The 16,126-nt window shown below is 44.0% G+C and overlaps 1 protein-coding gene across 3 annotated transcripts in view; it reads right to left on the bottom strand.

The window, feature by feature from the left end:
- Window positions 1–16,126, bottom strand: part of LOC106813259 (sodium- and chloride-dependent glycine transporter 1-like) — a 32,313-nt gene that overhangs the window by 3,787 nt on the left and 12,400 nt on the right. For all 3 annotated transcript variants that reach the window (XM_014817350.1, XM_014817351.1, XM_014817352.1), the window contains exons 3-11: window positions 15,185–15,316; window positions 12,338–12,611; window positions 11,665–11,797; window positions 11,342–11,476; window positions 10,859–10,962; window positions 7,947–8,071; window positions 7,522–7,634; window positions 1,565–1,696; window positions 921–1,020 (exon numbers count right to left, since the gene is read on the bottom strand). In XM_014817350.1, coding sequence (XP_014672836.1) covers window positions 921–1,020; window positions 1,565–1,696; window positions 7,522–7,634; window positions 7,947–8,071; window positions 10,859–10,962; window positions 11,342–11,476; window positions 11,665–11,797; window positions 12,338–12,611; window positions 15,185–15,316 — 1,248 coding nt within the window. The remainder of the gene's footprint in view (window positions 1–920; window positions 1,021–1,564; window positions 1,697–7,521; window positions 7,635–7,946; window positions 8,072–10,858; window positions 10,963–11,341; window positions 11,477–11,664; window positions 11,798–12,337; window positions 12,612–15,184; window positions 15,317–16,126) is intronic.

The raw sequence follows: 16,126 nt of genomic DNA, 5'->3' as shown, positions 1-16,126 counted from the left end.
CGGCACAGTGATGGCTTTTCCTACCATGATGCTATACACCGACTATCACGAGCCTCGGTCGAGCCGTTTAGATTTGTGCCGCAATTCTGCATTTTCGCCCTATACCTTAAGTTAAGGAAGGAATGTTCCCCCTTCTTTTACACCTCTTGACCTTTGACCTTTGACCCCCAGCTTCAACATCCCAACTCGTTTTCGGATTACCCCCCTACGTCCCGAATATCGTAACCGTACGTCAAGCGGTTAAGATTTGTGCCCAACTGTTGACGGACGGACGCACGGACGCACGCTCATGCGATTCTACAAGCTGCATCTGACTACGTCAGATGAGCTAAAAATGCGTATCCGCGGCGCCCCACGCGCACGCTATGGATCAAATGTTGAAACGTTTTTGCCGCCTCCCGGTCGATAACGCAAGAGCTTTGAATATATATATAGAGAGCTTGGTAGAAAGAAGAAAGAAGCCAACTTCACTGCATATAATCGTCAGTGTAAACCTAGCTTAAGCCGCTGCTGCATGCACGGTGTATATGTAGCGCTCGCTGTACGTACTTGTGTACATTTCAATTTATCAGGCCACGGGAGCGATTTTCTCTCGGGCTCTATGTACTTTCTGATAACCAAGTCTGACAGACTTTATTAATGAATAGAGCTATCTCTTATATTATGGAGTTTGGTTTGTTGCCATAAATGATCTGGTTTACGATTCGAATCAAGGTCAAGCAGGCAGGCAAGTTCTTACTGCAAGTGCAAGCAAGAACTCTTTTAAAACTACAGCCCGACTTAACTGCTGGGCAATGAAAATAAACACTTGATCTTAATTGTGTTTACAGAACTAAGACATGGCACATTATTACGTTGCAACATTATGAGCATACTAGCTTTACGTTTAGCAGCGAGCATTTCTGTAAGGTATAGCCTACCGTATATCCATGAGATTACACAGCACTCGCACAGGCAGATGAGCATCAGAGAGAAGGCCGCACTATACCAGTCCATCAGCTGTACAATGTACATGCCTCCCTGCAACATATAAATATATATGTCAGTCATCTCACACGTTTTCCTTCTTCAGAAACCTTGCAAGTTACAACAGCAACACGATAACACCGCTACAACCACCATATGAAATCCCCCGTCACTGCACAGGAAACACCCACTACCTTGCACGAATAACGTAAATGAGAGCACTCTAGTTTCGAATTTTACCGCAAAACAATTCAAAAGAAGTAAGGCCTTTTCCAGAGACGAAACAGCACAAATTCTTACTGTCGTATGCCACCTACATGCTCTGCAGAACACAGTCTACGACACGTCTAAAGCTGGGTTTACACTGCCAACTTTGTGTTGGCGAATTGCTGAATTGAACCAACTTCGCAATTTCCCAACTGACAATCGACAGTGTAAACGCAAAAGTTGCGCGTCCAACCGATCGATAGCAGCTAGTTGGGAGATTAGAACATGTTCTAATTCGGCAATTCGCAAGTTGGCAGTGTAAACCCAACCTTAAGGCGCGCACGTGCGACGAGTACACGCGCGCGCGCGAATGTACAGGGGTGATGCTTACGTTCATTATGCAGGGAATGCCGAGCAGAAACTCGACGATGCAGAGAGCCGCCGTGAACAGCATCTTCTTGCCGCGCAGCTGCGTGGGAAACTCGTCGATGAACGCACTCGTCAGCGTCTCAAACATACCGAACTGCAAGTACAAGAACGGCGCGTCAGCGCTGGCGCAGCCCTCGTCCGGTCGTAGCGGGTGCGGCAGCGGGGGGTAAGGCGAGACGCCGGGGAACGATGGTGACGACGGTGGGTGCGGTGGCGCGTGAAAGGACTCGTCGTGAACGCGGTGGTGGTGGTGGTGGTGGTTCGCAGGTGGGACGAATGAATCTACGGCATGCATGCGCGCGAAGTGTATTTCAGCATGCAACGAAAGCGGTCAGAGTTAGCCAAGATATGCTCGGGGGACGACAACATCGAGAAAAAAAAGCACGTATCGTGTGACGGAGAGGTTCGTCTTATTCGACATGCTCCACGTGAAAAAACTATACACAAATGAAAGCAAGAATGCAAGCCAGAGCTGCGAAAATTAGCAAAATAAAATGAAAACACAGTGCGAAAAAAAACGTGTACTACAGAAAACACTGCAAATAGCAAAATATGTTAGTTAGCAGAATCACAACACCATTTTCTGAAAGTAGGTCAGAAAAAATTATCATGCATAAAAAAAAAGAAGCAATAGCCAAGCATTTCTCACAGTACGATGACACAAGGAGAGAGTAAGAGGGGGTGCAGGAGGAAAGGTTATGGATAAGAGAAGATAGCGGATGGAGTAAGGCTAATAGGACGAATAGGTACTAGGAAAAGGAAATCTAAGATTGTGGAGAAGCAGACGGGCGAAAACTATGTGGTGGAAATCAAAATTTTAAGCATTTGTGTAGAACTATCATGGAACACCGCGCAATCAGCAGACATCACCATGCAAGTGACGCCATGGCGTTATACCTGCATGTGACCGTTTCTGGCATCACCGGTTTCTATGACAGCACTACGGGGGGGAACTAGGCGACGGGACGACATGGAGACGATGAATAATCAGAAGAGAAGAGCATCTAAAATTATACACTGGAAAACACTGTTAATACACATTTGGCACTTTAACGTTAGCCTATATACATCTACAGTGTCTGTGATCCATACACAATATACAGATCACAATGAATATCGTTTAAAACAGTTTCAACTGAAAAAAAGATTATGTGCAGAGCACTTGCTCCGTTGCCGTGGAAACAGTTTGATGCCACTCCAAACGTGAGATTCACTCGTCACTAATTTTCACTTCCGCCGGCAGTTCCCCAAAGGAATCCACACCCAGCTACAGCAACATACATCCGCGTACTATGGACAGCAGTTTGCCAAAGAGCTTCTCAACACAATCTGAATAATTCAGCTTCTCTCAGCTGCCTTGCACTGGAGATATGCATTTCCATGAAATATTTTTAAAATTTTTTCCCCACCTGCTCGTCGATCACTGGCAGAGTAAGATTGCTGTTAGCTCTACACACTTAACACCCTTAGATACAGCTTTCAATTCCTCTACACAAGCGCACTCTCACACATACACACACACGCATACATGCACTTCCCCCTCACTCTCTACGCTCCACTAAGGCACTCCTCAAACTCTCGTTTGAACGCACGGGAACTGCCGGGGAGCACGTTTAAAGTATCGAAATTTTGGAATCGGAAGAATTTTTCCACTCTAAACCCCGGATTATAGGCAGCGCTGCCGACTGATTAAAAGGTTTTTGTCGTCGTTTTTTGTTCCAATTTTGCTTCCGAAAGACAATCCCACGTCGACCACCAAAGACTTGAGGGGTCGCGAGTTCACACTGCCTGTCTAAGCAGACCATGGCTGCGCCTTGAGTAACCTCGAGAGCTTACTCAAAACGACGGTCGTTTCTTAGTACACAAGGCGACGATCGTCGCTAAAATCGGCACGCCGACACACGACAGACGTAGTATAAGTATTATATGCTACTGTCGAACACAGCAGCAGTGTGAACTCTTCGCTGTGAGATTCGAATTGGAATTTGGAGGGGGGAAAAATCGCCGAAGGGCGGTTTTGCGAAACGGCCGCACGTAACGGTAACGCAGTAGCCGAGTCCGACTTAACGGGGGCTTAGAGCAACAATCGCAACGCCGACGTGAAAAACGTTCGGCCGCGTTCCAAAGTCTCAAAGTTCGAATCGTTGGGGATCGTGAACTGGCCTTGATCGCTGTGGCTATTTGGCAAGTCGCCAAACTGCCTCCACGCGCAGAATACGGAGATTCTCATATACACAAATAAATGACTTTAATCTCTAAGCATTTATTAGCTAAAAAAAACCTATGGTTCAGGTGTCGATGATCGGCGCGACCACAACCCACGTTGCCATGGACGCATGCCAGAGGGATCCTTTGAACAAGAGAGCATTCATAACATAAATAAGTAAGCATAATAATATACAATAACGCACTACCCACCACGAAACAATTTCCCACACCCACACCAAAATCCACACCTACACCCACACCTACACCCAAAACCACACCAGTGCCAATGTAATTCCCCTTCCTGTTCACTTTTTAATCCCACATTGTCGCAATATTAGCTACCCATATACTGATGAAACTTTTGGTATTCCTGTTGTTGCTGTTGTTGATGTTGTTGCTGCTTTTCTTATGGTTTGTGATCTAATATTGTGCGTGTGTGTGCGTGCGCGTGTGCGTGTGTGTGCGTGCGTCTTGATTGTCTTGGAGGCGTCTTATATCAATCTGGGGGCCGTTGTCAGTAACAAAAATTAGTCGCAACATTAGTCTTACCATTAACTTCCACTCGTAAACCGTCGACAGAAACATCGTAATGTTACGAGAACGAAAAACCCTCGGAAATATTCTCATAACATTACGAGAGCCCAGACCCTCTCGTAACTTTAATATTAAGATGAAAATAACACATTTAGACTAAGAATTACAATTATAGTGATACAATATTTTATATTAATGAGTGATATCATGTTTTTCTTGAAAAACACGTCAAAACAATTAATTATCTACCGATCGTAAACCAAAACAATACATTTACAAATGGCGTATGCCATTTAACTGTTCTCTTGTTTGAAATGCTTGCCACGACTCTCGCGTCTCGCGTTAAAGCGTTACAGTGTGAGAATTTGTCTTGTTGTGCAGAATAAATTCATGACCGCGTCGTTTTTCATCAAATATTATTTATATGTGGTTAGCCATCATAATATGCATAAATTACTGTGATGTACAATAAATGTTTATGAATTTGAATTTTGTGATCGATTCGCATCCAATCAGCAGCCTTGTGACATGAACTTATGAAGTTCCTGTTATCGTGAGTTTGCTCGTAGCTACGATGTGTTTCTGTCAACGCTAGAACGCTAGTCTCGCAACATTAGCATTAGTCGTAAGTGTTATCGTAGCATTAACTTTAGCATTAACTTTACGATGTTTCTGACAACGACCCCCTGAATGTATATCAAACCATAGTCTTTTTGTTTGCAAGTTTGATATCGAATATATGAGTTGGCATTGTGTTTTTCCGCGTCACTTTGAAACTTTTTACGATAAGAATTTTGAGTGTTTTGTGTTTAGATCTTTTACAGCTTACCGTATGATAATCGCCGTCTTGAACCCTGGATTAAAACATAATGTAGTGACAGACATTAATAATAAGGTTAGCAGTGAAATCGATCCACGTTCTTTCCAAAATTGCTATGACGTTTCGACGTTTCAAGCTTGGTCTTGTCTCAGGGTTTTCGGAGCGCTGTTGTGGTGGTCTACCGCTTCTAGAATGTTACATTTTTAACATTAAAGCCCCCTTATTTCCCCCCACATGTTACACGCAGGAAATTAAGCAGGATGGGACATACACATACACACAGTGGCACAGAATTCAATCACTACAGTCCAATGTATCACAATTAGCAGCTATAGCATCGTGTTCTCTCGACTCGCGTGCAATCAGGGGTTCATACGCTAACCAGTTATTTTCGGAGACTCTACACAACCAGGCACGCGTACAAAATCAGGCGATCCTCTAGCCCGACAAACTGCCTCTGAACCCGATCGATCGATCGCCCGTCCCAAGCCCTGCAACCCGCGCCACCACCTCACCACACGACCCGCCTCAGCCTTCAAACTCCTCTCCCTCCATTGGAGTCACTCGACATCCAAACTGCCAACCGCGCTCCTCGTCGCTCGCCCGACAATCGGGACCAGCACCCACGCACGTACGCACGAACTTCGCGGCGACGACGCGCCCTCAGCGATTCCGACATCGGCACGCCCGGCGCCCTCTGGGGGGCACGGCGAGCAGGCCGGCGGTGACAGAAACGCTACAGGGAACGCGCTCGCGTGAGCGAAACCTGCCGAAGTCACGACGCGTCGAGCATGTGCAAAGACTACGGGACAGTTTGGATTTACAAGAATGGATTTCCGTGCTAGCGGCATCCCAGCTTTTCATTCTCGCTCACGCACATGACACGAACACTTGCACACCAACCTCAGAACTTTCATTGTATGACCTTTTGGCAATCTGCTAAAATTTCGAAAGGTTCAAACACCGCATGGGAAATGATTCTCGGAGCCGAAACACCAATACTCGCGAATAAAACTTCCTGAGATTTAGATAAAATATATTTGTTCTAGTTTAGCAATATTCTTACTTCACTAGTTAGAAGTTAGGGTAGGATATTTTATATAAATTAAATTATTTATTATATAGTTAAAATTTATTATATATATATTTAGGATATATATAAGTATAGGAGGTTTTTCCCTTTCTATAGGATTGAGTCTGGAAATGAAAGTTCTGGATTGTCACAAAGCAGTATGGACACGTGCCTGATTACCTGGGGACATATTCCCACCTGTACTGACTGCATTACACAGAGAACTGATGTTACAAGGAACTTACTGCAGTTACAAAATGAAAAGTAAAATATCTACTGAATATGAATATTTCTGCAATTTTGAATATTCTCACTGATAGCCTTTTTTAAAAGTTTTTTAGCTGCTAATTGAATACAGGAGTGAGTTCACAACATGTTCTGTCCTTTTATGAGTCCACGAAGTCTTCGTCCCTCTGTTGACATCCCTCTCTGTCCTTCGTATTGCAGGGTTGATTGCAGTTGTTCGTCAAATTAGCTCGCGATATGCAGGGCTGTAGCCTGAGCAAAATCCTAGGTGGCGTAGAAGGTATTAATGAGGGAATCACATATTTTGGAATTTTTCGTAAATGAATCACATGCAGGATAGAATTAGGCTGAAAGTATCAACTTGTTCTTTTACCTATTTAATTGTTTGATTCAGGTTTTTTAAAACATTTAAAACATTACCGTCTTTTCGGATTCAGTGTTTAGAGGAGAAAAGCTGCCCCTACCCCTTGCACAGGCTACAGCCCCGAGATGCTATACCTATGGTCCAACGGACACTTGAGTGGCAAAATACATCATACATCTCTGTGCAATGTATATATACTACATGGCATCATATCAACAGTTCAGCAATGTACATACACTACAGCAGTAGAAGAACAGGCGAGGGATTAACCATGTGCCCACACACCACATCGTTACGCCTAACACACCCACACACCCACACCCGCGCACGCGCACGCGCACGCGCACACGCACACGCACACGCACACGCACACGCACACGCACACGCACACGCACACGCACTATCACTCTCATGGTCTTTGGCGATCGGAAGGTTCGTGACCTATGCGGTAAAAATTGGCCCGTTCACACTAGGCGCGCACGGCGACACACGGCACGGGATCTGAGAGCTGACATCAGACACGAGAAGCCGGCAGCATCTACCTCATCGAAGCTGCTTCCGACGTTGGCATCCCTGCTGTCGTGTGCGCGCCTCATGCTTACGGAACGCAACGGAGACTAAAGAACACACTACCGGGGGACGGAAGTATTCGGAAGCGGATATAGCTAGTAATACCTGAGAGTCCAACCCAATTAACAACAGCATGAAAAAGAAGAGGAATGCCCATAGCGGCGATATGGGCAGTGTGGAGATGGCGGCCGGGTATGCAACGAACGCCAGACCTGGACCTGTGGAGAGGGAGAGAGAGAGAGAGTGCAAAACAATTAGTTTAGGGTAGCAAATGACAATGCTGCAACGCCAATTTCCACATCAAACGTCAATTCCACAAAATTTAAGCATTGCACTTTTTAAACATATTATAGGTTACCCTACTACACAACCACGTATAAGTTGGTTGGCATATTTCACGTAACTAAAGCCGGCCGATAACCACCTTTTGCTCCCCTCTCCTTCTGTGCTACCACAAAACAGTACAACCTTCCGTCTGTTCCCCACACCCACGTCCCTACAGTCGAGAAACGTTAGTTAGTAGTAGTTACCTTGGCTGGCGACGGTTGCAATAGGCATACCCGTGTCATAAGACATGTATCCCAGGATGGCGAAGACGACGAAACCAGCGTAGACGCTCGTGCCGCAGTTGATCAGGGGCACTATCAGTGCATCCCTGAAATGCAAAAACACAAACACGATCGCTTAGCATTGGCGCAGTGCCATCGCCGGGCTCCGTCTGCATGTGGTAAAGTTTGAGCCGAGACTCGATCCACCAATTATGATTTTTTAGCCACCAATGGAAAAACTATATATAGCCTCTGTTCACTTTATAGTATGTGCTAAGCAAGGCATACATACACAGGTGATGGGCATGTGAAAACAGGTGTACGAAAACATTTTACGACGCGACACTGCAATTTGACGACTTCATTATTCAATTGTAATTTTGTGACCAGTTAAATACTTCGCCAACTGTATTTGCCACTTAAGTGTAGTAAAATCTCCACTGTTATTTATTTATCGCATTTTGCGAAAGTGGCGAACGCCAGCGGTAGCCCGGCGTGCCATCGGTTACAACTGCTACGACGTAACGCTAGGGTACATTTAAGCAGATTGCAGTGACCACAAATCAAACCTCTACAAATGGCATTACGATGATGTTTGTTATATGGCTGTAAAAAATAATGCACTGACATTGGTGCATAGAATGCCATGATGTGACCACTACTGTCACATGAAAATCAATATTCCTAACAGGGATAGGAATATCTAGAGGATAGAAACAACTAGCTCATAGGGTCTATGTCCCCCAGGGTATTATCGGAGGGTACCCTGGTAACTATCTGATATGGTTAGGGTTAGGGTTAGGGAGTAGGCGTAGGCAACTCCCTAGACTCGTTAGTGGAGTAGGCGAGGTACGGTCCGGCATATTAGATAGTACCAGGGTACGTTCCAATATATCGAACCGTACCCAGGGTACGTTACGGCAGTACCCTGGGGGACATAGATCCTCTCAGCGTAACTGAGCAGTGCTGCCTCCTAGCACAACTACAACCTCTCAGCCAGAGCATGCGCAGACGCCCTACCATGATGTACGGCAAAAGGTTTGGATGAGTGAATAAGGACAGTATATCGAATCTGGTAAAATGTAGGCAAAGGGCCCTAACTGAAAACTCCTGCCAAAATTTAAAAGGTCTCCGCAAAACCTAACACTAATGTTTGCGATGTGATACGACAATTGCCACTGAAGGTTTGTTCGTCAATAGCGAGGCCATAGGTCGTCTGAATGTTGCATATTGCGTCTCTCTTAATTGATTGGGATGTACAAGGCTTTTCCCAATAGCATTCGCACTATCAGCTTTTTGGGTTACCAGGCCGCATGAATGGTAATTCGGGGTCACACACACACACACACACATACACACACACACACACAGATTGGGAAGTACTATAGCCAAATAGGTTATGGTAACACTACAACCAAAAAGAGATTGGGAAACCCTAGCCAAAAAAGGTTATGGCGACACTACAACCAAGAAGAGATTGGGAAACCCTAGCCAAATAGGTAATAGTAACACTATAGTTTGTAGCTGCAACCCATATTTCTTCCCTGAAACAAACGATTCCCCCCCCCCAAGTCCTAATTTTTAGACACAGCGACCGAAGACGGACTTTATTTATGTGATACGCAGTACTTTTCCTTACATCAATCCTGGTTCGTGATAAGCGCTAAGCACATGTATCACGTGTTGTGCTACAGCCTACATGTTCAGATCAACGCACAGCAGGTCATGTTTGGCAACAAACACCTGCGTATCAGGAATGCCCCTCTGATTACTGAGCGCACCTAAGACTTCTTGTTTGCCCTGACCAAATAATCTGGCATCGTGCCAACGATGATTATTAATTTCTTCCTCTTGTTAACACTACCAGTTAATTAATTACATGTATATAAGTATGATGAGCAGCATATGGCAGACAAGCAGCCATGCAGCATCACGAGACATTTCAATGGTAGCGGCCCTGAGTGAAGTAAATAATGGAAATAAATAAACATAGGCGATAACAGCTAGTGTAAAGATTAGTACCAATCTGGCAATCACAAGTATTTGCGCTGAGAGGGTCTATGTCCCCCAGGGTACTGCCGGAACGTACCCTCGTACGGTATGGTATACCCTCGTACTATCTAATATGCCGGACCGTACCTCGCCTACTCCACTAACGAGTCTAGGGAGTCGCTTACGCCTACTCCCTAACCCTAACCCTAACCATATCAGATAGTTACCAGGGTACGTTTCGGTATACCGGACCGATCCCAGGGTACGTTCCGGCAGTACCCTGGGGGACATAGACCCTATGAGCAGTATTTGCGATCAGATAAGGCCACTATTTCTGGCAGGAACACTAAATATAAAGATTAGAACATACTGAGCAGGAACCCTACATATACATGTAACAAGGGAAGATTAAGGACGCTTATTATGATGTTTTCTCAGATCTTTTTTTTTTGCTTTATCTAGTAGAAGCATGTTCCTGTTACCAAATTTATAAGTGCCATAAAGTGGTAAAACGCGTGTGTTCGACTAAATGAGATCACTAACATATAGGACCTAGAACATACTATACCGGTATCTACTTGACAATTGCCGATAGCAGGCCATGTTCCCTACAAATACAATATTCATTCGTCGTCAACATGTTTACTATCTCCTTTAGACTGATCCCTACACCTGCATGCCAACAGCAAATAAAGAATGATTTCTGTATAGATGTCCAATAAATAAAGGCTGTATCACATATCCTTAGACTACACAACCTTGCCGCGCCGACGCATAGATCCATAGTACCACGGTTTCCCAAACAGAATCCTATTCTTTGTGGGAAACTGATTGGACATACGGCTAATATACGGCTAGGCATAGCTATACCTTAATATATATATAACTATATATTCACTCACCTGTAGCAGTTGTTGTGGAATTTATTGTAAGATGCAAAGGTGATGAGACCGCCCCAAGCTGGCCCAACAGAGTAGAAGATTTGGGTCGCGGCATCACCCCAGACCTACAGAAAAATAAACACAAATGTTAGCTACTACAATGCTATTATTAAAGTAATAATGAAATAGGAGAGAAATTTAAGAAACTGCATCAAGATACATACATGCTCAATTAATGTTAACTATATACCATTAGTTAATATGACCATATTACATATATATATATATATAATATGACAAAACCACTCGTTAAACCTAAACTCAGCCAGTGCCAGATTACCAGAAGTTATTTATTAACAGTTCAGCATTAGTGATATAATTAAAAAGATGCACGCACGCACGCACACGCATACACGTACGTCAATTCCATTGTTAATGGACAAACAAACATTGACAAATATCTGCCTCTCTTCGACTTCGACCAAATACCCTTAACCTCCTCACCTTAAAGCTCTTCAGTGACTCCCAGTTCGGGGAGAGATAGAATCGAATGCCATCAGCCGCACCTGGCAGCATGCAGCCCCGGATGAGCAGGATAGTCAGCAGAACATAGGGAAAGGTAGCCGTGAAGTACACAACCTGCATCAAACCACGGACGAAACATTATACTAGTCAGGCAATACGCAATTTACCTTAATTATGATTTTATCATTTTTAATAATTTTAATTTTGATATATGGTAGAAAAATATTTAATAGTTGTAAAGAAATCTATGGGAACCTTAAATTTGTGTTGGACAGCTAGCGCATTTAAGCAGTTTAACGCACCTTGCCAGAAGATTTGACACCCTTGAAAAGACATAGGAACACCAATGTCCAGGCCAATGCCAGACATGCGAGCAGCTCTAGTCTGACGCTGCCCATATCCTCTATGCCGTCAGACATCTGAAGAACGTACCTCCTGCAAATAATGACCACACTCGGTGTCAGTCTATAGACTCTATACCACTAGCATATTTCAGAACGCTTTACATGGAAGTTCAGTGAGGGCTTCACCAGTATAGGAAAAAATGTATACAGATCACAACTGTAACTGTACGTGCTACTCCGTGCACAAAAATCGCAGACACATTTATCATGTTTACTCAAGAAGACACTTGCTATATTTTGCTACCCACACATGAGCCTTTTTTGTAATTTCACAAATGTCAGGGTTTTTCCACCGCTTAAAAACCAATTCTAGGTCACGCTCGTAAATAACCGTGTTGCGTAGAAAGCACATGCCGTTCCACGTCAAACAGTTTTTTACATCTTAAAAGTTCTCAGCAAGCGAGATATATGTATAATTGCTCAGCACAAGCTACTTAACGCCTCCGTCATCGAGCCTCGCACAGTGCGTGTGCTTTTCAACCGCTTCCGTCTGTCTGCACGCGCACGCGCTTTACGACCGCTTCCGTCTGCCTGCACGCGCACGCACGGGGCGCCGACGACCAACACTCACGTCCAGTACTCCTGGCTCGGCGACGTCTTGATCGTCTTCGCGACGGCGGCGAGGCTGCCGTTGTCGGTGCGCGCGAGGAAGTGCAGCGAGTTGTTGTAGAGCGGGTGCCGCGTGTTCACCGCGCACTCGTCCGTGTTCCACTCGTTGTCGCACGACGCCCACGGCACGACGGCGTGGCTCACCGACAGGTACATGTAGTAGAGCGTCCACGTGATGATGATGTTGTAGTAGATGCAGACGATGCCCGAGATGATTACCATGCCGTAGCCGAGACCTGCGGCGACAACGGAAAACGCGCGATCGCAACGAGACGCAAAACGACAAGCAACGCAAATGCTCTGACATTGACCAGGCTAGAATGTACTGACTACGGAATGTCGAGACGCTTTTTATTTTAGTGTGCACCAAAATTGATATATTTTTGGTATATATATATTGAATACTCCCAACAGATACGTGGTTTAAGATTAACATTTAACAGAGAGCTACGTCACCATTTCTAGATAACATGCCCAATCTACCCATTACACAGACTACACAAGTCTACAATAGAGATTAAATGCTTACACGAATACAGGAAATTTTCCGATTATATTTGTGCTCTTGTAGGCTTCTCAAATATTCACAATCCCCAACATATTTGCGCTTATCAAGGCTTCTCCTGCCTCCATAGTGCCGGATTATTGCCACGGGGAATCTTATTACACGGCATTGAAATTGGGAATCAATATTTTGGAGGAACCTGCAGAGTGCAGCAAGGCATCCGACTCTAGGCAGCACAGAAGGGGAATAGCTGCTCTGAGATGCATTCCCTGCCATTAACAGGCACCTCACAGCATTCCAAATTCACATATATGTTCGTTGTAAGAAAATGTCACACAAAACTTATGAATAAATAATAAAATTTAATATGCTAATGGTTAAGGTGTACCAAGTAGTTTAGAATATTTATCAGTATAATATAGAGGAAAACCTCGATCCTGTAATCATTCCCCAAATTTATCAAGTATATATTCTTAATCCTCTTAAATTTTCGAATCTAATTTAGACAAGTTTTCAATGATCGACCCAGGGGGCTGTCAAATCCGAGGAAATCTGCAGATCTGGGGAAAATTTCCAAGCCTGGGACACGCGAAACTTTGGACTATATTCGTGCATTCATATGCTTCACGCGGTTTCACGTGTCATTGTGCAATATTCAGCAATCATCAAACGCACACACCAGCTGCACGCGGCAAACATATCGATCCACGTGTTGTTCCAGCTGCATCTGCAGTTGCACAACAGCTTGGGGACAATCTCAAATTTCAGACAGCTGCCAAATGCATTTCGTACAAATGACTGTACAATGACACGACAATTCTGGTATATCCTTTACAAATTACAATATATGAATATACAAGAACAGCTAACACAAAATCACATTTAAATTTATATTATTAAAATAAAAACGTTAATAAGTGTCAATATTTTGAATGGATGCAATTTTTGAGACCGAATGGGACTCAGAACTTCAATTGCAGGCATATGATATTTATGAGCTAACAGAGCTCTGATTCCATTACTCCCTAGCAATTCTCTAGGGTGAAATAACACTACTGCTAAATAATGTTCCTCAGGGCGTAATTGAAATGAACAGGGTTTTATCAGGTGCGGTGATTCTAACATTATATAATGGCAACACGCACAAAGATACGCGCATACCCGAATTCCAGTTTCAACCAAGGAACATGTATCATTTTTTGTGAGCCAGGTAGATTAAATGTTTGATCTAAATAAAATCTGGCATTACGAACCAGTTTTAACCAGTTCCTATTTGCATGCACCTTTGTGCGGGGTCAATTGAAATATCCAATACGACAGTGAAACAACCACCAAGAAACCTGTGTGGGCGCGAGTGCAGTGTACGTTTGCCAGTGGAAGAGGGGCGTACGTGAAACTCCTTTATGTATATGCGCGCGCACGCGCGCGCGCGTGTGTGTGTTGGTATGTATAACTAAATATGTTACAAAACAGAGGTTTTCCATTTGAAATGCAGATTCTATATATTTTCAATAAGGATGACTGGAGAAATGGTGGCATGACAAAGTTAAATTTTGAGATTTTCAAATAAAAAGTTTGATATGGGGATTTATTTTTATACCGTCTGGTTACCCACAACAGAGTCAGACCCACATTTTTAATGAATGGCTATATATATGAATCCTGTTTCAAATACATACATGGTTTTTGCCAATTATAATTTTAATTGAACACTGTAGTAGAATCAATTGATGAAATGGTGGCATCCGTGCATGGCTTTCATTGACCAACGATCTACTTCTGACAAAACTATATATCAGTCATCCTAACAAACATGGTGGTATGTGTGCCCTCGCACAGCCCGGTGGAATTCACTGCTCCCCTGTGCATACATGTGTATGTGTAGTCTGTTTACATAAGAAATAATCAATGGAAACACGTGGCTTCATGACATGTCCACCAGACTAGGGCATAAACATTTACATGACCAACTTGACAAGGCCTAGAAATAATAAAAAAATCTCGCCCACCAGCCGCTGCACCAAGTCAGCATTAGCGTAGGTTCATAACCAGCAAGCTCAACCATGGGGATGAGGGTATCAGAAGAGTTACACGTGTTTCAATAATTTAAAAAATTACCCGAAAAAAAATGCATAGTGTCATCATCGTGACAGTATTTTTCTTGACCGGTCACAGAAAGAGACAGGAGTTCTAGCTCTTCCCGAAAACCGCTCTTGTTAAAACTTCCCCCTACATTTCTTATGCCCTGGCACATTGCCATTATATTAACATCGTTATCATAATAACTTCGGCCATGCTACTCACCTTTCATCAGTGGAGAGATTTTCCAGATCGTGATCGGGCTCAGACTCGCAAACTGTCCGAACGACAGTTCCAGGAAGAACAGGGGCATCCCGCACAGAATCATGAATATGGCGTAGGGCACCAGAAACGCTCCTGGAAAAAGGGTGGAAATACAGGGAAATTATCACCCGAGACACCCAGCATGATATAATATTTAAATTTATATATTTACGGTTAACAGTTCCTCTCGCATGCGGCCGCTCCTTTGCGATGACTCATGCGACGAATTATGTAATGGCCATTAATGCGGAATGAAATACACAATCATTGCCGGCAGCCGCAAGAACACAACCAAAAACCTACTGGCGCCAAACCTGTTTCCCTATTAAACCCGGCTGAGCAGCCGAAAACCTAGCCACCAAGGTCTTAGGGTTGTTGTTTTTTTCTTCAAAGTAAAAACTATAACGATTCGCTCAATATATTATTAATTGTAATTAACCACAATTAACCTAACATCGAATTCTGACATTCGGTACTCAGCTATGCTGCATGCAAGGGGAAAAGGAACAGTTCTACGTTCAGTTTCTACGTGCTTGATGCATTTATGGATTGCGGCTGATCACCCGCTGTACAGCCATATGGGAGCATATTTGCGCAGCTCTGCAAAAGAAACCTTGGCGGACATTGAAACATTGCCGTCATACGGCATCTCCTACGTCGAAAGCAAAAATCGATATATGCCGGCTGCCGTCTCGCCACCAACTATGCCGCCACATCTATGTCATGCGCCCGAAACCCAGACAGCATGGGAGAGCGCGAGACAGAGCGCGCGAGAGAGATCGAGAGAGTGAGAGAGAGAGAGAGAGCGAGAGCAACTGTGAGAAAGAGAAAAGAGAAACGAGAAAGAAAGAAAGAAAAAGAGAGAGAGAAAGAGAGAGAGAGAGAGAGAGAGAGAGAGAGAGA

The sequence above is a fragment of the Priapulus caudatus genome, unplaced genomic scaffold, assembly GCF_000485595.1.
Source record: "Priapulus caudatus unplaced genomic scaffold, Priapulus_caudatus-5.0.1 Scaffold746, whole genome shotgun sequence".
Lineage (NCBI taxonomy): Eukaryota > Metazoa > Priapulida > Priapulimorpha > Priapulimorphida > Priapulidae > Priapulus > Priapulus caudatus.
Note: the sequence above shows the minus strand (reverse complement) of the source record. Positions and strands in the feature narration are given on the sequence as shown.